We start from the raw sequence: 26,607 nt of genomic DNA, 5'->3' as shown, positions 1-26,607 counted from the left end.
TTCTTCCTGTAACGTTCCATATTCAACCCCCCCCCCCAAACAAACTACCCCTCTCTCTCTCTCTGGATTTATACATACTGTAAATGCAGTTGGAGAAATAGAGTATTCGGAATCCATTGTTTGGTTTGTGGAAATGGCGGTGAATTCGAGCCAAGAGGTGAGGTTTGTTGCCTTATTGGTATCAATTGAGTTTTCTTAAATAGTACGCTATGTGCTTTTTTGAATCAATTTGAGCTTTAATTGCAGTTTTTGTTCAGTTCAATAGCTGCATTGTGCTGTTCCTGTTGTTTTTTTGGCTCAGATTTTGGTTATTGTTGGAGTTTTGATGTGATTTTTATCTGTTTGAAATGTGTTATCTCAGTCTATATGCTGAGAGTGAATAACTGTTATTTCTGTAGAAATTATGGAGGTATGAGTGAGAACGGTTGTTATATTTGAGTTAATTGTGTTTTTTTTTTTGCGGTATCATTAATTTGTTGTAAGGAATTTTGATTTCTCTTTGCAAAAGCCTAAGTTCATTGCGGTCATTGAATCTACTGTTTGTGCAGTGAGTTAAATGCTTATATCTGTCATTTCTGTACAACTTATGAAGATATGAGTTTTTTTGGAAGTTGTACAAATAGTAATGTGACAGTTCGATCTAATTGAGATGTTTTATTTTAGGCTTTTCTTTTTATTTTGTGTAGATTAAGCTGTATATCGATGTGTTCATTGTTTCGTGATATGGATACGTTTATTTTCTGTTGGAATTTCGCTGTAATTTATTTGATTCAATTTGTTTAGACTGGTTCACTTCAATGTGTTTTATGAATCTTAACTTCTATGTGTACCTAGTGCCAAAATGTTCTTCATGGTCATTGTGGTTGCAAATTTTATTTGTTTCTAGTTATTGAGATACAGTTGGAGATATGACAGCTTATAAATGGAGTAAGTGTTGGTGTTTAACTCATATATGTTGTACAATTGCATTTTAGAGTAGATGTTCTTTTAAAGAAACCCTTATTTCCAGTCAGAAAGTGATACTGTGTTGCTTTTACTTCTCTTATTTCATTAGCAAAGTGATGGTCAAAAGTTGAGGCCAGCTACTATTCTCTAGACTACATTGAACATCAAAAACACTTTGGATACTATATGAGATTATTCAGCTCTAGGTGTGGATGTTTTTCTTGCACCAATTGAGTTTTGAAAAAGTTCAAATTCTTGGTCACTGTCTCTTAGATATTCTTAATTTTATATTCTGTCACCATTTAATGCGAGCTGGAAATTAAGCTTAAATGCAAGTCCTACGCTCTGATGCTTTTGTCATTGCTGAACCAATTATTTGATTGGCAAATACTTTGATGTGGTGTGAAAGATTTTATTTGTTTTGTATCTTGTGCCTTATAAGAGAGTGTTCTTGGAGTTTGGATTTTCATTCTAAAAGATGAACAAGGATAGCAGCAGACTTATGAATCATAGATGAGTGTTTCTTAACAAGAACAATCTACTTAGCAATTCCCCATATTATCGGTGTTGGATGTGAGGTCAGTAAAAATATTATCGAGTTGATTTAAGATAATAATTAAGGGCCTTTCGGTGATGGTTCAGTTCTTAAGATCTAGGTTTTGTTTGGACTCTCCAAAAATGTTGTCGCACCTGTGTCAGATCCGACACACACTCGATGACATGTTTGAAGAGTCTGTACAACATAGCTTAAGATAACATCCAAATTTTGCATGACAATTGAAAATGTACCTTAGTTTTGCTTTCAGGAGTTCATATGATGACCTGGTTATCCATATCATTTAGAAGTATGATGTTTGCTATCACGTTTTCTCTTTACGACTTAATGTAGCTTAAACATTTTAATATGAACATATCATGTTTAAAGTCCCTTGTCCAAACAACAAGAAGTACATGTTATATCATTTGATCAAGAAAAACATTAAGCAGAATGCATCTTGTACTTTTTGTAGCTGTAGGACATTGCTACTATATATTATTTGCTACTATTATCTTCCTTTAGGCAATAGGTAATATTTCTTATGCTTCACCTATCTTTTTATGCGCACTTCCCTAATCATCAAAATTTTTCTAGTTAGAATTTTTTAACCCAATCTCTCTCATTTTTTTTTTCTAATTATGACTAATTTGTTTGTAAGTTCATCATCATGTGCGCTTCTCTATTTATTTGATCATCTCTTCAAAGTCTTTTATTTAGGATTTTGAAGTAACTTTTACTATTTCTATTTCAGCAAAGCCAAGATTCCCTGAGTTTTGTTAAATTACCTGACGAAGGAACCAAAGGTCCTCTTTGTGAATCACATTTGGATATGTTGAACCTGAAGACTCCAATTTCAATGGATGCCCTATCAAATGGTGGAAACCATGCCAACCTGAAAAATGATAGCTTAGATGCTTATGGCTCATATTGTTTGGCCATAGATATTGACAAAAGAAAGTTTGACGCACCTAAATCCACTGAGGAAATGAATGGGAATGTTAAGATGGATGACTATGTATCTGTAAGTGCCTCTTATGAATTTAATGATTTTAACATCATCATGTGGGAGGATGTTGATTCTAGAGGGTTCTTATGGTGCTTTTTCTTATTTGGAATGAGTTTGTTCTCTAATTAAGATTTTGTTAATGTAAAGCTGAACATCAACAAATTAATTGCATTTCAGAGTATGTTTCAGAGAGAAATTTCATCACTGATGGGAGGAAAGTTCATGCAACAGATGATGAATAACAGCTTTGAGTTGCCCAAATTTGCATGTAAAGGTAGATTCTTTTCTGCAATCAATCACTCTGTTATGCATTTTCCAAATATGAATTTTGTTATAGATGATACCTGTTATTTTTCCTCTGCAGTTTTGCTTATTATGTTTTGAAATACATTTTATCGAATTTACTTGAGTCAATTGGATGCTTCTAATGAGCTTGAATTCTTCCAGAGTATTTTCCTATATTTTCACTCATAAAGATATATATTTGACTTATGTTTCAAAAATATTCAAAACTGGATTTCTTCAGGGAAGGATGACAGATCTGGTTGGTCTTTGGTGAAATAACCAAGACATGTAACAGTCTTCGATGCTCATGATGCTAGTTAAGAAAGTAGAAGAATTCTCTAAGAATCAATGCATTCTCCGTAAATAACTTTACAACATACTTGTGGATAATTCCTGTGATAGGCTCTTATTCAGTTTCCAACTATCACAGCTCTTTTTCTTTTAATAATAATACCACGAGTGGCGACATGAAGTAGATAATGACTTGTAACTATGTTTGGTTACAGTGTCAATGATATTCTGCTCTTGTGATGTCAAAGCTGAAACTTGCCACACTAACCTACTCCCAAATCTGTAGTCGAACACCTAATTTTTTCCCTGTCCCGTGTTATCAACTTGGTTGCAAAAGGGTTGTTAGTGCATACTTTGAAATCCACTCATTAAAGTTCTTCTTCTTGCAGTTGTATTGGGGAAACCCTGTAAAACCTTGTTATTTAACTAAATTACAATCTCAATATCTCAAAAGTTAAATATAATTGGCTTATCATGTGCATGAAGTGCTCCCCAGACCCCATGTCTGTTCTTATTTCCTGAAGATTTCTCTACTGATGAAAACGTTTGATGTTGTTCCTAGATCAACTTGTCATTTCTAGGCAATTAATCAAAATATATGTTTTACCATGGTATATTATCAGGTGTACTTACTCTGATAAAAAAGAAAGTTATAAAATATACTTAGATACTTAAGTTGGCCTTTGCGAGTTGCAACTGCTCTGATTAGACAGCATCAGTAGATATCACTGGTCATCCTTTCTTCTATTGCGGTTGAGTAGTTGATAGTTTCTGTGTAATAAAAGAGCAAGTAAAGGTTCAATGACTTTTCACTTTTCAGTTAGCTGAAAAAGGTGGTTCCTACCGAGACCAGATTTGAGCTTAAGTTGTACAATTAGATGAAAAGTTCAAAAGTGTTTCTTGTTTTGAATGACAGATAAATGTTTGACCGAGAAGGTATATGATACACCCAGCAACAGATTGAGAAAATACAAGCGCTCTGCATCTTTCAATTCAAGAAGAGTTGTTCTCCTTTTCTCAGTCATGTAAGTTTAATTCCTGAATCCGTTCTTTTCATGTTATGCTTCTTTCCTTTTTGGTGCTAAAAGCATTGCATTCATTACATTCATTACCAATACTATATTCATTTCTCATAATCTGTCAAGTTGATGTAGTTTGTGTATCAGCAGGCTCGGCTCAACAAGAGTGAGGCCTAAGCCAAATTTCACAAAGAAGCCCTAAAAAAAATTAGCTTTTAAATTTTAATGTCAAATCATATTTTCTAGTTGACATATTCAAATTGAATAAATTCTTATAATAACTAAAACAAGAATATATATCTAAAAGTACTTAGTTGATTTATTAATCTAAATCTGACCTGTTGGGTCTATTTGGCCCCCCAAAAAAGAGTATATATATTTATGAAGGAAAAATATCAACAATGACAATTTTAGTGAAAAAATATAATATAAAATTAGAATAATAAAACTTGACTCGGAAATTTGGTAAGTTGATAAAATGATATAGAATTAATGTTGTGTTGCTATGATATAATGATTGGCTGTTGCAATGCTTGAAATTTTTGCAGAATGTAGAAGGTTTGGTTAGACTTTATAATATTGGGAAAAGGGTCAAAAATACCCTTGAACTATCAGAAATAGCTCAAAGTATATTTCGGCTCAAATATATCCTTACCGTCAAACTATAGGGTTAAAAATACCCTTCTCATTAACAGAATCGGTTAAACGCCACTTAGATGCCATGTGGATGTCACATGGCATGCCACATAAGCCAATAGAGTTTCACTCATGCCACGTAGACTAATAAACTTACCCCTAATTTTCCCCAATTTTCTCCATTTTTCGTAGAATTTAGAAACGATTTCACTGAAGAACATAAAACTCTTTTCCTCATTTCTCTATTTCCTTATAACGATTTCACAAAATACGCAAGTTCTAAGGGAAAGAGTATCTATGTTATTCAGTGAAATCGTTTCTAAATTCTAAGGGAAATAGAGAAAATTGGGGAAAATTAGGGGTAAGTTTATTTTCTACGTGGCATGAGTGGAATTCTATCGGCTTATGTGGTATTTACATGGCATCCAAGTGGCGTTAACATATCCTGTTAATGAGAAGGGTATTTTTGACCCTATAATTTGAAGGATGGGTATATTTGAGCCGAAATATAGTTCAAGGGTATATTTGAGCTATTTCGAATATATGATAAGAGAATAAGAATAGTGGAATGAAAAAAGTAAATATAGGGAAAATGTGGTCCATGATGTTGTTATTGGATATGAATGAGGTAACAAAAAATTACCCACATAAAAAAAACTACAATTACCTAAAAGTTATTTCATTTCCCAAGCAACGATCCCCACATTAAGGTAAAAAAAATATTTTACTTTCTACCCAAAAATTTCTCTTCAAATCCAACAATACATGGGATTTTCTTCAAAGATAAAATATATAGAACACATCCTTAGGAAAAGTGCATCCCCGAAAAAGTTGGGGCCCCGAGCCATTTCTTTAGTGGCTCTATAGTAGAGCCGGTTCTGTGGAATTTAGATGATGAGAATGAGGTGTCATGTGCAAACATCTGCATGAAGGAATATGGAACAAGTATTGCACAACCAACCATAATAATTGAGGGTAGAAATGTTTCACCAAGCTAATCGTTTTGAAAGCTATGGATTCGTACTACTTGTTATCCCTTGATTTTGAATATTGTAGGTTTATAACTACCTGAAAATGGTAGGCTGTAACACGGTTTCTCAATAAACAAATGTAACTTTCAAGTTCTATGCTCTCTTTTATCGAATACACGTGCAAGCACCCGTGTCCTTTTTTTTCTCTGAGTTCTTCGTTGTCTGTGTTTGAGATTGATATTTATTATTAGAGCTGCAAGTAACGCAGACAGGATAGGAATAATAAGGTTAAAAGGATGTTGTTTATTACAAAGATATGTAGTGTTGGAATTTGGCAGGGCGAGATGTTACTTGGTCATTAGATCTTTGAGTTACGGTGTTTGTACAACTTAATGACCGGGTGGGTGAGTGGGTGGAGAGATGGTGAGGGGGAAGATTTAATTGCATGAAATTCATTGTCAAAGCCTACTGATCAGAGTTGAATGCAGATGTTAAGATGTCAGTCTACTATACAAAGTGTTCTCTTTCATTTGTCTTGATACTCACAAGTTGTTGGTAGGCTAATAATGATTCTACTCGGAAAAAAGATGAGAAAATGCATCAATTAATCTTTTGCTCCATATATTACTTCTGGGTTTTAGTTATCGCTTCTATACAGCTCTAGCAATCGACTATAAGTCTCTTCCTTCCTTTTTCAGGTCGTGCATGGGGACGATCGTACTCATTTATCTTACTCTAAGAGTTAGAATGAGTGGTGATTGGGCTGCTAATGTTTAGTATCTACTTCTCGTCCATCGTTTGTGAAATGAGTTCTCTTTCTTGCTTGTATTTTATCTTAATGTTTCATGAGTAGGAATCGTTCTTCATCTGTACATAAAGATAGCAGTTAGTATACAAGTTGGTTTCTAATTTTAAGTTTCTTTTTTTACTTTTTCTAATTTAATTTAAGCTGATCAAGTGAATTATTCTATCTTCATGATACATTGTCATTGATGAAAAATCAATACCAACGTAGCCTACACAACATACTGAAACAATATCATGTTATGTGAAGTTGAAAGGATATCCTTAATTTTAAACTAAAACGAAATGTTTCTTTAGCAATATAATATATTTTTTCTGTTACTTTCGCTCAATATAATTTGTAATTGTACACCATCAACACTCTCTTGTCCCTTTCTTGACAATACATAGTTTAAATGTGGACATGATCAACGATGGTTATGGTGACAAATTGCGCCTTATTGTAAGAAAAATTGTAACCTCCACCTTTTTATAACTTCATATATTTTATATTAACAAGTTGTGTCAAATGAAAGTAGTATTTTGTAGAAGTTATATTAAAAAAATTGATTCATATATTTTTTGATCAGGATGGTTATAGAATATCACTATTCCTACATCTACTTGTTGATAACTTTGTAACATAACAAATTAATTAAGAGTGATAACAGATATAGCGACTAGTAAAAGATGCAAGTATTCTTCATCTTATGCTCACCTAAACAACCTGATATTCGCAATCCATGCTCTATACTGAAACAAGGCAGGCTTATGAGTGACTTGACACTTCCTGCAAAATTTCAGGACCAGAAATGAGATGGATCTTTAATAGTGGATACAGTATACTCACCAAAGCCGACTGTAACAGTGAAGTATTTGATGACCTCGACAACATGCTTAGAAAGTGTCAATGACCCTGTCAAAATACTCATTACAGATCCTAATTCCTACACCTTTGGCCTGTAACACAAAGAGGGAATGTCCAATGCCAATGGAAACTCATAGTATTAATGGTAAACCAAGAATACTAAAGTTAGGACTAAAATCATGAGAATAATGAAAAGATCTAGTAGGATGGCCGGGAAAACAGCATGGTGATATTCTTCACTCGCGAATGGGATGATAAAAACTCAGCTATCTTTTGTGCATTCTCCTGCCATATTGTGGAAACACCCAATGTCCATATATTATGCAACTATGACAGAATTTTTTCTGAAAGTTATGATTGACAGGCAAGCACTCATCAGTAAAAGTAGAGAGGAAACAAGAGCTCCAAATTCAAGCTTTCAATCAAGCAAGAAGACCTTAAGAAATTACTGCAAGGGGAACAGAGCTAAAGTATAAAAGGAATTCATATCAGAAATAATGGCATTGGGTAATAAATGGCTTTGTCAATTGCTCTGAGAGAGGAGTAATGACTCCATGCTTATGTCAACCAAGCTCTTGAGAGCTAGACGCTGTTGACAATTAAGTCACTCGTACAGCTTTGGTAAACAAAATGGATCTACCAAGTACTAACAACACAGAAGACTTAAAAGCAAGGGAAATTCAATACCTGCTGTTTTTCTACAAGCAGCACCATCATTTTAATCATTCTTAAACAAAGCCAGCAATCAAATGGGGCTAGGCCTGCATTTAGAAGGAAGTGTACATTCTTTGCCAAGTCGATTTTCATAAGTTATATATTCCCTCCGTTTCAATTTGCTTAGCTTGTTTTGACTCGGCACGGTGTAAAAGAAAATAAAGAAGACTTTTGCATCTTGTGGTCTTAAATTAACGATATATAGAACATAACAAATGTTCTTTAATCATGCCATGTTGAAAGTTAAAATTAAGGAAGTGCCAAAAAAGAAAGAGGCATTCTTTTTTAAATGGACTAAAACGGAAAGCAAGACGAACAAATTGAAACGGAAGGAATACATAATTTGAATATACGGACGAGTCGGTAAGCTAATCTTATACTTCACAGTCGTCTGAAGGGACAGGCACTGTCTTCAAAAAAAATGCCTGCGTAAAGGAACTTATCATATACAGCTTCCGACTTGTAAAAAGGCTGAAATTTATACTTTACAATGTCAAATGTGTAATGACCCAGCTTCAGACAGGCAATACATTATCTGAACAAGATATGTTGACAAAATGTGAATTTATTTCCTTGTATGTGTAGGGGGAAAGCGGTAGAAATTTGTTCCCACATAGTCTCTCCTGGTACACACTCAAAGCGTAGGTTCACTAGATAAATTGAAAAGGTATGGTAGTGATCTAACCCCTGAGAATCTTCACGTGATTGAAGAGAAATGACCTAACAAGAAGGTTACATAATTTGTCACCTTTATAAAAAGATATATATGTTTTACAATAATAGCATGTACTATTATCTGTTTCCAAGTAAAATATGAATTTTGCACTCCAAGCTACTATTGTTTAGATAGTTCCATTAATAATTTCCCAGTAGAACAATTATACAACAGATACGTAGTAATTGAGACTTCAGGAAATTGCATCTGCTAGACGACCTTTTTAATGAGAGGTTGTTTATCTTCTCTTTTTCCGTTCAATCAGGGTAATCAGTTAGTTTTGGCCATCAAAGCAACTCAAGGGCACTAAGGATGACAAGACAGCATATGATAAGCGCAAATCAAGCCTTGAAACCATATAAAGAAGAAAAACCTTTCTCCTATGATGACAAATACGCCCCCATCAGATCACTATGGCCAAACATAGACTTAGCTGCTGAATGCATCACAATATCTGAAAAATAACGGACCCAGCACCTTGAGAATGTTACCTTTCTCAAAAAAAAGAATGTTACCACAAGAAGGTTCATGTTTACCAGAACAAGAAGTATCTGCATATACCTGCTCTAAGGTCCAAAGGATGGGAGGGTACAAGGGACATCATGCTGTTATCTACCAGTACAAGAGCCCGTGTGAGTGATCCATCTCCGTTATATTCTGAAAAAGATTATACAGAAACTAAATAAAAAAGTTGAGTAATTATCCATTGGAATTTAATAGACTTCAACAAATGAGCAATAGCCAGTAGCCTCCCTCTTATTAGATGTTCTTGTCCTCCAATTTGAAGGCTTTTGGGTTTACTCCTAGGCAAATTTTCATTAGAATGTCATTTTCTGAGTAAGTAGTAAAGTATAACAACCCTCACTCCACTAAATGAATCAAATGCACTGAGGCGATGGATGCTAACTATGACATACAAATATAGTTTGGTACTTGTATTATAAGAAATTGAAACCATTTATTAGAGTCATCTTGTTGATCGAAGGTGTCATGTTGTTTCCACCATTTCTGTGAAAATTAGGTCTTAGGCCTAACTCACACCCCAAAAGCTAGCTCAAAGGAAGGAGGATTGCCCAAACCTTATAAGGAGTCCACATGGTATCTGTTATGCGGAATTCGAGATAATACGAGAAAATATAAACGCAAAAAACAAGACAACAGATTTACGTGGTTCACCAATAAATTGGCTACGTCCACGGGAAGAGGGAGAGCAGTTTTATTAAGGAGAGGCAAGAACAGAATTACAGAATAGGGTTTGCCCCCGTCCTTTCTGTTTGTAACGGGTCCGATTCAAGGCATTCAACAAATCTCCACCTTGACTTGAATTCTCCGAACAGATTCTTCAGACGCACTATGATAGTGCCAGGCCTCCCCCTCTTCCTCAGAGTTGCCCCGCAGGGCAATTAACAGCTTCTGATGTTGAGCAAGTCCAAACAGTGTTGAAACTTGCTCTGTGGAACCGGCTTTGTGAACATATCAGCAGTTCCTACTTTCTTCACCTTGATTCTCTTCTCACTTCTCAGAGCTAAGCACTGGGCGTGAGGTGGGGTGTTAAAGAATGACAAAAGTCCCACATCGGTGGTTAATGAGATGGATGGACTCCTTATAAGGTTTGGGCAATCCTCCTTCCTTTGAGCTAGCTTTTGGGATGTGAGTTAGGCCTAAGACCTAATTTCACAATTTCCAATGCCGACGAGTCATCCACTACATCAAATCAAACAAGCTCACCTCCCTTTTCTGCATCGTTCCCATCCAGAATATCTAAAATCCATCACAAATCCAAAATCATCAATGAAACAATTGCAGATACACTGAAATCACCCTTCCAGTCAAGCTTCTTTGCACAATACTTCCACAGATAAGGGGACTTGACCCAAGTCAAGCTTCTTTGCACAATACTTTCACAGATAAGGGGACTTGACCCTTGCTGGAAGGGTGATTTCAACCCTAATGATTGGGTTAAACAGACTAACAAAGTGATTTTAGAAGTGTCATTTTTAATAAACCCTAATCATCCATGGGAAGAATGGCGAAACTCCTCATTACCAAGTAACCTACTCTTCTTTCATGTATGCTAATAAGAAACCTTACATACTTTTCGTTTGTATAATCATCACGAGACAGCAGCAACCATGGCTGAAATCCCTTAATACTAGAAATAGTTGGTAATATTGACCTCCATGAAGTACAAACACATGTGACTCGGACTTTAGTAGTAATGTAACACGACAATGAGCTATCAAGCTCACTAATTCCTGTGGAAACTCTGACCAACCAGGCATTTACGATCTGATACATCAATAGGGAATGTGAGATATAGTATTGGAGCAAAACAATAATCATACAACTTAAAAAGTATCACACGAACTTAGTAGTATAACAACCAAAAGATATGATTACTAAGCAGTAAGCAAACATGTTGATTGTTGCAATTCGGACAACAATCATAATGAGTACATATATATCTATCTACACGTTGTTTCAAAGCATAAATCTGCAATCTGAACTGAGGAATTTAGAGGTTAGCTCACCCTTGCGGGGGTCGCGACTATATAGCTTCAAGAGCAGGAGTTTTCTAACAAAATATTGCTACCTGTACTACAATGTTCCCCACATTCACCAAATTTACTCTAGCTCATTGAAGTGCAACACTAGATCCTACGAGTAAATATAATCAACAGGAATTTATACAAGAGAATTCAAAATAAAGATGACAACTTTTTCTAATATGGTTCGAATTCCTCAAAAAGATAATTTCACTCCAGCAATGACAGCTTATATTGCTGCTTGACAAATTCCTATGAAATAATAAACCATCAGGTTCTGATGCTTTATCCCATACAAGGTAAACTGTTTCACATGGTTACTAGCAAACCAACACAAGAAAATGTAAAGAAGAGGAAGTTCCAACTATGCTCAAGATGCTATTTGTGTCAGGACGGTCAATGGTCAACCATCTATTTTTGCATTGCAAATGGACAAATCAATTAAGGAGAATATTCAATATAGGCAATACTACAATTAAGGAGGAGAGATGGAGGATTGTCCCAGCTTGTACAGTGTGGAAAAAAAGGAATCAAACATGTTTTGAGGGCAAGAAGAACAATGTGCAGAATTTCAAGATTGGAATTGTATAGCTCTTTATTATTTTTGGTATAAACAGAAAGTCTTGTGATGTTAAAGATTACTATTCCTAATGCCACGACTCTATAAGGAGATAATGCAATTCTATAGATATAAATTTATTGAAATCAATAACTTCGTATCATATCAAAACAGTACTTGGATAGTACTGAAACCATATTTACAATAGAGCTCTAGTGTCTTTCCTTTCTAGCTATGAAGAATCTTGAACATCTATGATAGACACAGTATCATAAGAGTAAATTAAGTGTAGCTTGAAATATTGAAATAAAAAGATGATATGGAATGACGATTTAATGTATTACTATGTTACTATAAGGGAAAAATTATAAATTTGTATACTAAAAAGACTTTAAAATGGTATCTAATACTATATAATATTCAATTATTCTAATTATCATAATAAAAGGTTCCATTTTCGTTTCGATTTTAGTTTGAATTGTTCAAATGAGCAATTAAATTAGGTTAAGTTTCTATCTCATTAATTAGTACATACGTCTACCTTGTTGGTTCTGATTTTTCCTGCTACCTCCTACATTTGTTCTTTTTCCTTTTGATGATAGTTTTATATTCTATTTTAAACTTAATTTTTCTGAATCAACTATTTTTTTATATTCATTTAAAGGTTTTTGAATATTAAATCCTTAAAAGGATAAATTTATGGCTCCGCATCTCAAAAAATATTAAAAGAGTAAATGTAGAAAAATAAAATCATAATTTTATTTAAAATATTTTTGAATTTTTTTTAAAGTTTTGGCTTTAGGCCATTAATTGTAGAGAGCCACCTCTCCTATAATAGAAGGATTAGTTAGGTAGGATTTAGCTATCCTTATATAAGTTATTTCATCTTTTACCTGCATAAACAACACATACATTCCCTCATAACTTATACATATATTACTTATGCGGGAATATAAACAGGTAACCACAAACCGTCCTTGTTGTGCTGAATTTTATAACTAGAAAATAAAATGCTACTTAACGTAGTACTTATTATGATAGTTCTAATATATGAATAATTTGCTTCGTAACCACCAACCAAACGATTCCTTAGTTTATGGTTTTCTAATGGCACAACATCAACTCAATGAATGACCATTTTGGTGAGTTATGATTGACAACAAGAATATGTGGGCTCTGGAGAACCCTTTTACCTTTATTCACCAATCACATATTATACCTACGAAAAGAGAGGCAGCAAGATGTTGTAACAATTGCAAATATTAATGTTCATTTTTTATGACAACTACACATATTAATGTTTTGTAGTAGTATCTTGATAAATTTCCAATAGGAAAAATTCATTAGTTTATTCTACCTTTTCCTCCCCCTTTATATTCATTGCATGAAGAATTGCTTGTAAGGGATGTGGTATAACTAATTTGTGAAGCACACGCTTATAATTTTTTATTTCGTAAAACAACAAAAACTACGAGTAAATCTCAAACTAATTTGCATAAAGCTTCATTTATGCCCGTTCCATTATCCCTGCCTTGAACAATGCCCGTTGGCGCTACAAGTTACTACAAGAAGCCCCCTTTCTTGAAGTTAGAACATAGACCTTATAATTGTAAAAAGGAACAGGAATTTTGATCTGCCAGATACTTTCAATAACCCAAAAGAGTTCTTTGAGCTTTAACAGTAACATGGTCATATTGTCTCACAATAACTAACACAATACAATAGGCTAAAGTTAGGTAATAGTTGGGCAACAGTAACAATTTCCCCTTGAACATAGAGCAATTAAAATACAACATGTTTTAGCGATGAGCATCATAACTAACTTAAGCTAGATGTGTAGCTGCAAATTATGCTACATTCTTGAACAGCAAGAATAACCTGACCCATACGGCTGTACTTCTGAGCAAGATCCTAAAAAAATTTATGAAACACCAGCAGATGTAACTGGATTTGATGGATCAATGGATGCCTATCAAGAAAATGTGGACGATAAATAAGTGGCCAAAACCTATATCTAGAATAAATGGGACATACCAGTTAAAGAGTAATAATAAGGGATGAGGGGTAAAGAGGATTTCGTTCATCTAATATTCGTTTAAATACCAATTAAAAAAAATTAGTTCAATAATGAGAAGTTCGGTTCTATTTTTACATCTCGTTCACCCAATAAACTGTTTAAATAGTTGTATCACCATTCACCACGAGCGATAACAAAACTCAGTTTGCAAGTGGAACAACCTTCCTCATGTCTATTCTAGAGTAGTTCGAGAACTTCAAGGTTTCAGACTCCATGGCTTCACTCAAATTACAGATCAGAAACTCTAGTATACAAACTTCTAATGTTCATGAAAGTTAGACATGCAAAAAAATTGATGAAGTAAGAAGTTTCCATTGACAAAAGGTAACAGGATGGTGCGGGTGCCCTATTACAAAAGCATAAGAGCTTGACAGCTTTTGGAGCAAAAACAAAAGCTAGTGAGTTTTTGGAGTAGAAACTTAGTTACATAACACAAAAACTCCAGGAAGTTGTCAATGGCAATGCTATTAACAGGGGAGAGAAAGTCCAACTTAACAAAAAACCTAAACAATCTAGCTTTTGGATTATGAATAGGAGTTAAAAAAACCATAAAAATTACACATGCAAACAGCCAAAATCTTTACATAGTTAATCATATCACTATACAAGTATGGATATCATCTCTTCAACCAAAGGTTAGTTGACAATAATAGAGCGGATTTTTCATCAATACAACATTTATTGTAGGCAGTTAACAGAAAAAGACCAAACAATTTCGTCTCAGGTCAGTCCAGACAATAGTAAAAAATCTAATTCTTGCATTTATTAGATTCTCCATCAATATAGTCATCATCATCTCTTCCTAATTTAACGCCATCATAGAAATGTTGATATTCCTAATACGCTTCCAAGTATCCAATGAGACAACACAAAGTTCATGATTATTTTCGAAAAAGAAAATTTATTTACATATCTATTGAAGATGTTCATTTTATTAATTAGTAGAAGCTTCCCCAAAAAATCACTATGGCAAATTACATTTTCTTTGATAAATCCTTTTGTCGTCTGAAAAAGAGCAACGGTGCTCCAAAGAAAGAGTGTAAGGATAAAATGTTCAAGAACACACCATTGGCGCTGCTAAAGAGTCCAGGTGCGAGTATTCAGTAACATATCCAGAAAGCACCATGGACTCTGCCAAAAGATTGAGATTCAAGATCTAGTTAGACTCTAGCTGAATTGGTCGAGAAAGGAAGACATGGAAGTGCTTACCAGGCGAAAGCTGATGTAACACCGGTCACTCGGAATGAGGGGCGGGTAATTTGAAAGGATGAATTCAGGAAGAGGATACATCAAAATCAACTATCTCAAATATTACTTTGTTGGTTCTATTTTTTCAGGCCTTAGAGGCTAACAATTATATGAGTACAAGCAAAAATGACAGATTGTTCAAGCATCTCAAACATATATTTTTCTTCTGTGTGAAACTCATTTTAACATCTCCAAGAAACAACTTCAAAACATAGTTTATTGAAGCAGAGTAATAGAAGAATCTTACAACCTCTTTTGTTTCTATAGTCAGCTAGAAGATAATTACATCAAATATCATTTAGTATATCAAATCACAATGGTGATTGCTCCTCAATATTATCGATCTTGAAAATTTTCCAGTAAGAAAATAGAGAATAAAGACAATACTGATGTAGTGCATATTTCAACACAACAAACCTTGAAGCCCGGGTAGCCTAACCACTAACAAGAGTAGCTTTGTCCAATTCAATGAAAACAACAAAGATACATCACCGAGTCTGAAGGTAAATGACATGTCCTAAATACTCTTTAAAAGAATCCAGTTCACTTTGGAGGTAAAACAAGAACATATAGAATAATAAAAAGGGTAAATATAGAAAAATGACTCACTCAGCACAGAGTTGGTGTGACCCAAATTGGAGGACAAACACGACTGAGGGAAACACCATCATAATGTGGCTGGAAACTGCTATCTGCTAAGTTGAACATCCCCATGTCCAAGCCGCCGCCTCTTTCGGAGTGGAGGTATGCACCTAAACAATTATCTGTAAAATAAATATGATTGGGCTTGATTCCCGGAAATTGAGAGGCTTGGACCGAAAAAGAAGCATTAGCACCCAGGAAAAAAGCTCTGTCCCCTAAATCCGTGATTGGCGTATATATGTGAGCATCTAAATCAATCTTGAAAACAAAAAAAAAAATTGTTCCGGACATGCACTGTATAACCTCATCATGATTATATATAGCTGGGATGAACGTCAAACGAATTCTTTCGCTATCATCTTCGAAATACCTTAAACCAACACCACTTTGTGTGACTGCAAATAATGATCCTAGTGATTCTAGGATGTAATACTTACAATCAATACATCGTGCAATCTGCATTATTATACGAATACTAGCAGGCTCAGGGCCCGTGAAATCACAAACTTGGATGCAACCACCATAAGTGATCGCATAAAAGCTGCCATTAAAATATATCACATCACTAAAATATCCAAAGTGGATGGGCTTGGTAATCCTGGTCCATAACAAATCTCCTGGTCTCCAAAAACTCAGGCGCTCGGTTTTTCCCTCAATGACCATAAGAACATAGTCAGGTGTATGAGAAGGATTAGCTGAGAGAACAGCTTTCTTGATAAAGATCCATGGAAAGCGAGTGCGATTGAATTCATAAAGTGATGTGGTATTTTGATGGGGCAGCTGGATTTGTACACCCGAAAAAGGATGTAACAGACTGATTTCACCGTCTTCTTTTCCTACAGTGATGAGCCATCCCATGGATTCCATACATCCTTTCCCATGGGCTTCCGGAATTCTCTTTTTAAAAATCATGTCATTATAGAAACTATAGAATTTCCTACAGGTGTTATCATCTTCGTCACCATCATCCTCCTCGGCTAGCATAAGCCATGGAGCCCTAGGCAAATTACTGATAAACCTGTGCTCCTTGGCCACCGAATGCCAGGATTTACAGACACTACTGAAATTCAGATAGTCCTCAATCAAATCCATACGACTAAGAATTACACCCAGAAGATCACTTTGAAGTTTCGACCAATCAGGCATCTTTGAAGCCCTAGCTAGCGAAATGATTTGATAATAATATTGAGAAAATGTCAAGAAAATACCTAATTTATGTCCTCGCCAACGCTGACAAGATGAAGAAGCACGCTGCGGTTTCTTATTCAGTAGCTATTTTGTACGGCGATAAGACAGGCAGAACTCTCCAAGTACGGCTGTGAGACAGGCGGAGCTCTCCAGGAACACTAGTGGTGTTTCTTTGGATATAAGAATAATGCAATTGACAGATTTTCTCATTTACTTGTTGGATTTTCTTTTATTTAGGGGAAAATGACGAATATACCCTTCGATCGTTTGAGGGACCGATTTGGTGTGATGCACACACAAGAGATCTTAATCTGGAATAATTAGCCATTAAAATAAACTTAATTAGGTTTTATAACTATAGTTTATAGTAACTATGGTTATGAAACCTAATTAAGCGAGATTGAGAGAGGAAAGAAAAAGGTGTGCAGAACGATAAAGTATTTTCCCTATGAGTTGAGCTTTTTTATTATAGCACTAGTAAAATTACTCGCGCTTCGCGCAAGATTAAATATCACAAAATTTATGAAGTATTACTTAAAGTATATCCGGCATTATCACTAAAACACTATATTATCTTACATGCAAGATTACGTAATAAAAAACATTAATAATGTGAAGGAAAATAAAAATTATTATTTCTTACCATTAATCCTAAATAACATAAGCATAAAGTAATGATTGTTAAAAGACATAACAGGATTTGTAACATAAGCAATGGTCTTAGTGAGTCATTCAACATGAGCAAAGTACACAAATATTTAATTGTGAATGAGGAGGAGGAGGAGAAAGAGAAGGAGAAAAATACTAAGAGGTATGGAATTTTTGTAGTTTTATAATGAGAGAAAATTCCTCTATTTATAGACAACAAAGGGTAGTGTAAAAAAATGGTTATTGTGCTTCATCAGAAAGGTTTCAACTATTTGGAAAAGTTGCAAGCCTTTGGAAAGCGCACAACCTTTCATAAAAGTTGCAACTTTTCATAAAAGTCGCAACTCTTCATCAAAGTAGCAACTTTTCATAAAAGACACAATTTTTCGTATAATAGTCGCAACTCTCCATTAAAGTCGCAACTTTTCATAAGAATCACAACTTTTCATAAAGTCACAACTTTTCATCAAAGTCACAACTCTTCATTAACGTCATAACTTTTCACGAAAAGGGAAGACTAGTTTTGATAACAAAATAAATTAAAAGGAAATCCTAATTTCTAGTGGCGCCACGTAGACGGGCTTAAGGTTTTCTTTTATATATATACTAGGTAATTTTTCCGCGCTTCGCGCGGTCATAATCAATAATTGCATTGAACTGCAAATAACTTTTGCTAATATACATACATTTAAAATAATAAGAAAATAGATTCTTAAAAAATATTAGTAATATTCCAACATGAATTTGATTGTTTTTCACTATCACATAACTCAAAAACCTCTAATGAATGAATTATTCAAGAAATAATAAATTACTGGTTCTTTAATAAACATCAAAGGAAAACGAAAATATATATACACAGACATTTCGAAATAAAAAGAAATATTTCAGTTGCATAGATTATACAATAGTGATATATGTCTTATGAGAAAATTCAAAAACTTATTATCATATTCAAATAAGAAATTACGCTTGAACATGAAAGAACTTATGCTTGAACATAAAAGGAGTTATTACTTTTGTACTTACATAATGAACTTGATAAATGAAAAATTTCATATCTATGTCAAAATAGATGATATGTAAGTTTATATATAGTACTTTTAAGTTATAAAATTTAATATAGAATATCAAAACACGAATTCTTGGAACTGAGTATAATAATTATTTTCTGCACAATGAATATACTTACTATATGTGTATATGTCCAATATAGCCGGAGACAATAACTTTACATAAACATAAACAACATAGTTTTAAACATGTACTAAAAACAATAATTATCATCATGACCATAAATTAATGAGTGTAAAAAACCATGATATGTAAAAACATAATGAAATAGAAAGAAAATAATCGAGTACACATTATGCACAATGTCCTCTTAAGAAAACTATTCCCTCCATTACCAGATGTTTATAGAATTACATCACCTGAGAATGGAACGATTTTATTCACCAACTTATTGATACAAAAATACTGGTGTCAGGTGTCACTCAACAGGAGCAAAGTACACGAATATTTATTTTTGCGGATGTAGAAGAAGAAGATCATAATTTTTATGTTTTAAAATGATATGAAATCCCTTTATTTATAGACAACAAAGGATAGTGCGAACAAATGTTTATTATGCCTTGTCAGAAAGGGTACAACTATTTGGAAAAGTTGCAACCCATTGAAAAGTTTGCAACCTTTCATAAAGTCGCAACTCTTCATGAAAGTCGCAACTTTTTGTAAAAGTAGCAAATTTTGATGAAATGAAAGTCGCAACTCTTCATTAAAGTCACAACTTTTCATAAAAGTCACAACTTTTCGTAAAAGTCACAACGTTTCATAACAGTCACAACTTTTCATAAAAGTAACCACTTTTAATAAAAGTCGCAACGCTTCATTAAAGTCACAACTTTTCATAAAAGCCATATATTTTCATTAAAAATAAAGACAAGTTTTAAAAATTAATAAACTTAAAAGAAAATTCTTGCTTGTGATGGCGCCATGTAGGCGGGCCTAGCGTTATCTTTTATATAAATATATGATATGATTGTTATGTAGAATTTTTATCACTGTATATGGTAAATAGGCTACAAAACATCACTACATATGAAAATCTCTCAAAATAATCTATTTTAGTTATCGTGCTTACTAATAATAATTAGTTCAAAAAAGTATTAACTTGAGACCACATAATAAATAACTAAAAATATATCATCATCAAATGATAATATGCCAACGCGCTACTATATTGTTATAATTTATACCTATGACAACTGTATACCTTGCCATTCCATTACACCTTTATTTTTGTATTTTACGGAACATTACTTCATAATATCAAAAACACAGTTAAAATTCTTACTAGAATTATCAAACTCATATAACGACTTGTCAAAGATGCAAGTATCTTGTTATACAAGACAACTAAACTTTATGTTGTAGACAAAGTCCCTCTTTAACGATATGATATTCTTCATCTTCTGCTAACCTTAACAATCTGATATTCTTGGCAGCTATCTTTGCAAAACCTTGAGCCAATTAACCTTGTTTAGATGTGTGACAGGTGACGATCCATGCTGTATGCTGCTGGCCCAGTTCTAAGCGCACTGTCTAGGTCATGTACAAATCACTAACATCTTCAATCCCGAACGGAATTAGAAGCACATCCACAGTAAAAACCTCTAGCCTCACGTACTGCAACAAGTATAACCACATGGGACATGAAACAAGGCAGGCTTACAAGTGACTTGACACACTTCCTGCAAATTTCAGGACCAGAAATGAGATTGATGACATTCGATCTTTAATATTGGATACAGTATACTCACCAAAAACTGACTGTAACACTGAAGTATTTGATGACCTCAACAACATGCTTAGAAAGTGCCAATGACCCTTTGGCCTGTAACACAAACGGGGAATGTCCAATGCCAAAGGGAAATCATAGTACTAATGGTAAACCAAGAATACTAAAGTTAGGACTAAAATCATGAGAATAGTGCAAGAATTCTGGCAGGATGACCAGGAAAACCAGCATGGTAATCTTCTTCACTCGAGAATGGGATGATAAAATTCAGCTATCTTTTGCGCATTTTCCTGCCATATTGAGGAAACACACTATGTCCATATATTATGCAACTTAAACAGAAATTTTTTCTGAATGTTATGATTGTCAGGCAAGCACTCACCAATTAAAGTGAAGAGGAAACAAGAACTCTGAGTTCAAGCTTTCAATCAAGCAACACGAAAAAAGATAGCGACAGAATTCTAAAATAGGGAGCAGATATTTTGTAAAAAGACATCATATACATGGACCTTAAGAACAACTCTTCATTAAAGTCATAACGTTTCACGAAATGGGAAGGCTAGTTTTGGTGATAAAATAAATTAAAAGGAAATCCTAATTTCTAGTGGCGCCACGTAGGCGGGCTTAAGTTTTCTTTTATATATATACTAGGTAATTTTTCCGGGCTTCGCGTGGTCATAATTAATAATTGCATTGAACTTGCAAATAACTTTTGCTAATATACATACATTAAAAATAATAAGAAAATAGATTCTTAAAAAATATTAGTAATATTCCAACATGAATTTGATTGTTTTTCACTATCACATAACTCAAAAACCTCTAATGAATGAATTATTCACGAAATAATAAATTATTGGTTCTTTAATCAACATCAAAGGAAAATGAAAATATATATACACAGACATTTCGAAATAAAAAGAAATATTTCAATTGCATAGATTATACAATAGTGATATATGTCTTATGAGAAAATTCAAAAACTTATTATCATATTCAAATAAGAAATTACGCTTGAACATGAAAGAACTTATGCTTGAACATGAAAGTTGTTATAACTTTTGTACTTACATAATGAACTTGATAAATAAGAAATTTCATATCTATGTAAAAATAGATGATATGTAAGTTTATATATAGTACTTTTAAGTTATAAAATTTAATATAGAATATCAAAACATGAATTCTTGGAACTGAGTATAATAATTATTTTCTACACAATGAATATACTTACTATATGTGTATATGTCCATTATAGCCGGAGACAATAACTTTACAGAAACATAAACAACATAGTTTTAAATATGTACTAAAAACAATAATTATTATCATGAGCATAAATTAATGAGTGTAAAAAACCATGATATGTAAAAACATAATGAAATAGAAAGAAAAAAATCGAGTCCACAATATGCACAATGTCCCCTTAAGAAAACTATTCCCCTCCATTACCAGATGTTTATAGAATTACATCATTTGAGAATGGAACGATTTCATCCACCAACTTATTGATACAAAAATAGTGGTGTCAGATGTCACTCAACAGGAACAAAGTACACGAATATTTAATTTTGCGGAATGTAGAAGAAGAAGATCATAATTTTTTTTGTTTTAAAATCATACGAAATTCCTTTATTTATAGACAACAAAGGATAGTGCGAACAATGTTTATTATGCCTTGTCAGAAAGTATACAACTATTTGGAAAAGTTGCAACCCACTGAAAAGTTTGCAACCTTTTATAAAGTCGCAACTCTTCATGAAAGTCGCAACTTTTTGTAAAAGTAGCAAATTTTGATGAAATGAAAGTCGCAACTCTTCATTAAAGTCACAACTTTTCATAAAAGTCACAACTTTTCGTAAAAGTCACAACGTTTCATAACAGTCACAACTTTTCATAAAAGTAACCACTTTTAATAAAAGTCGCAACGCTTCATTAAAGTCACAACTTTTCATAAAAGCCATATATTTTCATTAAAAATAAAGACAAGTTTTAAAAATTAATAAACTTAAAAGAAAATTCTTGCTTGTGATGGCGCCATGTAGGCGGGCCTAGCGTTATCTTTTATATAAATATATGATATGATTGTTATGTAGAATTTTTATCACTGTATATGGTAAATAGGCTACAAAACATCACTACATATGAAAATCTCTCAAAATAATCTATTTTAGTTATCGTGCTTACTAATAATAATTAGTTCAAAAAAGTATTAACTTGAGACCACATAATAAATAACTAAAAATATATCATCATCAAATGATAATATGCCAACGCGCTACTATATTGTTATAATTTATACCTATGACAACTGTATACCTTGCCATTCCATTACACCTTTATTTTTGTATTTTACGGAACATTACTTCATAATATCAAAAACACAGTTAAAATTCTTACTAGAATTATCAAACTCATATAACGACTTGTCAAAGATGCAAGTATCTTGTTATACAAGACAACTAAACTTTATGTTGTAGACAAAGTCCCTCTTTAACGATATGATATTCTTCATCTTCTGCTAACCTTAACAATCTGATATTCTTGGCAGCTATCTTTGCAAAACCTTGAGCCAATTAACCTTGTTTAGATGTGTGACAGGTGACGATCCATGCTGTATGCTGCTGGCCCAGTTCTAAGCGCACTGTCTAGGTCATGTACAAATCACTAACATCTTCAATCCCGAACGGAATTAGAAGCACATCCACAGTAAAAACCTCTAGCCTCACGTACTGCAACAAGTATAACCACATGGGACATGAAACAAGGCAGGCTTACAAGTGACTTGACACACTTCCTGCAAATTTCAGGACCAGAAATGAGATTGATGACATTCGATCTTTAATATTGGATACAGTATACTCACCAAAAACTGACTGTAACACTGAAGTATTTGATGACCTCAACAACATGCTTAGAAAGTGCCAATGACCCTTTGGCCTGTAACACAAACGGGGAATGTCCAATGCCAAAGGGAAATCATAGTACTAATGGTAAACCAAGAATACTAAAGTTAGGACTAAAATCATGAGAATAGTGCAAGAATTCTGGCAGGATGACCAGGAAAACCAGCATGGTAATCTTCTTCACTCGAGAATGGGATGATAAAATTCAGCTATCTTTTGCGCATTTTCCTGCCATATTGAGGAAACACACTATGTCCATATATTATGCAACTTAAACAGAAATTTTTTCTGAATGTTATGATTGTCAGGCAAGCACTCACCAATTAAAGTGAAGAGGAAACAAGAACTCTGAGTTCAAGCTTTCAATCAAGCAACACGAAAAAAGATAGCGACAGAATTCTAAAATAGGGAGCAGATATTTTGTAAAAAGACATCATATACATGGACCTTAAGAAATTACTGCAAGAGGAATGGAGCTCAATAACTAGTAAAGTATAGAAGAAAGTCATATATTTATAAAGGTACTTGTTTGTCTTTGCCAACAGTTGAAGATTTCTGAGTCTCAGTTGAATTACTTGCTGGAAGTTCCAAATTGCACATTCAGACTCGTCTTGTGATTCATCGTCACAAAACGAGTAGGATTTCCAACTCGTCTTATTGGAAGTTCCAAGACGATTAGGATTTCCAACTTGTTTTGTGATTCAGCGCCACACAGACACAACCAACTGCGTACCTGGAAGGAGGTTCCCAGGTCCAGCCTGATTACCAAACCTTTGGAAGATAATAAATTCAAAGAACCTAAATGAAGACAATTAACAGACCTATTGGAAGAAGATTATGGGCACCACCAAACAACTCCTTCAGAGTAATGCAAATCATGGCATTGGGTAATGGACGAATGGCTTTGTCAATTGCTCTGAGAGAGGAGTAATGACTCCATGCTTATGTCAACCAAGCTCTTGAGAGCTAAACGCTGTTTATGGTGCCAAAAAAAATTGACAATCAAGTCACTCTCACAGCTTCGGTAAACAAAATGGATCTAGCACGTAATAACAACACAGAAGACTTAAAAGCAAGGAAAATTTAATACCTACTGTTTTTCTACACGCAGCACCATCATTTTAATGCTTCTTAAACAAAGCCAGCAATCAAATGGGGGTAGGCCTGCACCTTCTGCATTTTGAAGGAAGTACACATTCTTTGCCAAGTTGATTTTCATAAGTTACATACTCCCTCCCTTTCAATTTGTTTGCCTTGTTTTGACTTGGCACAGAGTTAAAGAAAATAAAGAAGACTTCTACATCTTGTGGTCTTAAATTAACGATATGTAAAATATAGCAAAATGTTCTTTCATCTTGCGGCCTAAATCATGTCATGTTGAAAGTTGAAATTAAAGAATTGACAAAAAAGAAAGAGGCGTTCTTTTTCAAATGGATTAAAAAGGAAAGTAAGACAAACAAATTAAACGGAAGGAGTACATAATTTGAATATCCGGACGAGTGGGTAAGCTAATCCTATACTTCACAGTCGTCTAAAGGGGCAGCCACTGTCTTCAGAAAAAAGTAAGTCACGCCTGCGTAAAGGACCTTATCATATACAGCTTCAGACTTGTAAAAAGGCTGCAATTTATACTTTACACAACACCCAGGTTACAAATGTCAAATGTGTAATGGCCCAGCTTCAGACAGGCAATACATTACCACATTATCTGAACAAGATATGTTTAAAAAATGTGAATTTATTTGCTTGTAAGTGTAGGGGGAAAGCGATAGAAATTTGTTCCCACATAGTCTCCCCTGGTACACACTCAAAGCCTATGTCATAGTCTCGCCTAGTACACACTCAAAGCCTATGTCATAGTCTCGCCTAGTACACACTCAAAGCTTATGTTCACTAGATAAATTAAAAAGGTATGGTAGTGATCTAACCCCTGAGAATCTTCAGGTGATTTAATCTTTTAAGAGAAATGACCTAACAAGAAGCATGTACTCTTATCTGTTTCCAAGTAAAATAAGAATTTTGCACTCCAAGCTACTATTGTTTAGATAGTTCCATTAAGGTAAATTAATAATTTTCCAAGAGACCAATTGTAATTAATTGAGACTTCGGGTAATTGAATCTGCTAGACGAGACGAGAGGGAGTTGCTCGGATGGTAAGCACCCCTCACTTCCAACCCGAAGGTTGCGAGTTCGAGTTACCAAGGGGAGCAAAAGGGGTGGGAGCTCCTAGGGAGGGTTAAAAAAATCTGCTTGACTAGCATTTTAATAAGAGGTTGTTTTTCTTTCCTTTTTTCCGTTCAATCAGGGTAATCTGATAGTTTTGGCCATGAAAGACCCTCAAGGGCACTAAGGATGAAGAGAAAACATATGATAAGCGTAAATCAAACCTTGAAGCCATATAAAGAAGAAAAACCTTTCTCCTATGATGACAAATACGCCCCCATCAGATCACTATGGCTAAACATAGACGTAGCTGCTGAATGCATCACAATATCTGAAAAATAACGGACCATTTAAGGAAACCAGCACCTTGAGAATGTTACCGCAAGAAGGTTCATGTTACCAGAACAAGAAGTATACATACCTGCTCCAAGGTTAAGGAGGGGACGGTACAGGGGACATAATACTATTATCTACCAGTACAAGAGCCCCATGTGAGTGATCCATCTCAGTTATTTTCTGAAAACGATTATAGAGAAACAACATAAAAAAGGTAAGTAATTATCCATTGAAATTGAACAGACTTCAACATCCGGAGCCATGAAAATGCAAAAACAATATTCTCATAATCCACGACAAATGACATGTGCTGCCAAATGAACAATAGCCAGAAGCCTCCCACTTATTACATAATCTTGTCCTCCAATTTGAAGGCTTTTGGTTTACTCCAACATAATTATTACTAAATCCACCAAAGAATGACAGTATGTACACATTAGAAGGGAACGAAAAGGCAAATTTTCATTAGAATTATAAAGCAGTGTCATTTTCTGAGGAAGTAGCAAAGTATAACAACCCTCACTCTGCTAAATTAATCAAACGCACTGAGGCGATGGATGCTAAATATTCCATCTCAACCCCATAACATACAAATACTTTGGTACTTGTATTATAAGAATCATTAAAGAAATTGAACATAATCTGAAGCAAACCACTAGATGCACAAAACGGTTATTAGAAATTGAAAATCAACAAAAAACTAAAATAGAAAAATAATGAAAA

At 34.1% G+C, this 26,607-nt stretch overlaps 2 protein-coding genes and 1 long non-coding RNA gene across 4 annotated transcripts; 1 reads left to right on the top strand and 2 right to left on the bottom strand.

Moving 5' to 3' along the window:
* LOC107015596 lies at positions 1-6,619 on the top strand. Its single transcript, XM_015215913.2, has 5 exons — positions 1-157; positions 2,235-2,504; positions 2,667-2,763; positions 3,982-4,090; positions 6,390-6,619. Exons 1-5 carry the CDS (start codon positions 134-136, stop codon positions 6,466-6,468), a joined length of 579 nt encoding a protein of 192 aa, XP_015071399.1. The 5' UTR covers positions 1-133; the 3' UTR covers positions 6,469-6,619.
* LOC114076828 lies at positions 6,495-25,876 on the bottom strand. Its single transcript, XR_003577877.1, has 3 exons — positions 25,773-25,876; positions 24,476-24,958; positions 6,495-7,931 (listed from the first exon to the last, which is right to left on the bottom strand). It is a non-coding gene; the product is annotated as an uncharacterized LOC114076828 (long non-coding RNA).
* On the bottom strand, positions 13,518-20,784 carry LOC107016934 (F-box protein SKIP23-like). 2 transcript variants are annotated; one of them, XM_015217246.2, is made up of 3 exons: positions 20,162-20,784; positions 15,811-17,342; positions 13,518-13,845 (listed from the first exon to the last, which is right to left on the bottom strand). In XM_015217246.2, the coding sequence occupies exon 2, from the start codon at positions 16,987-16,989 to the stop codon at positions 15,811-15,813; it is 1,179 nt and encodes a 392-aa protein (XP_015072732.1). In that variant the 5' UTR covers positions 16,990-17,342; positions 20,162-20,784; the 3' UTR covers positions 13,518-13,845. The 2 variants fall into 2 exon arrangements, with proteins under 2 accessions (XP_015072732.1, XP_027772236.1); XM_027916435.1 differs by lacking the exon at positions 20,162-20,784 and having other exon boundaries at positions 15,811-18,364.
* Positions 25,877-26,607: the final 731 nt, after the last annotated feature.

Source organism: Solanum pennellii, chromosome 4 (assembly GCF_001406875.1).
Source record: "Solanum pennellii chromosome 4, SPENNV200".
In the NCBI taxonomy this organism is placed as follows: Eukaryota; Viridiplantae; Streptophyta; class Magnoliopsida; order Solanales; family Solanaceae; genus Solanum; species Solanum pennellii.
Note: the sequence above shows the minus strand (reverse complement) of the source record. Positions and strands in the feature narration are given on the sequence as shown.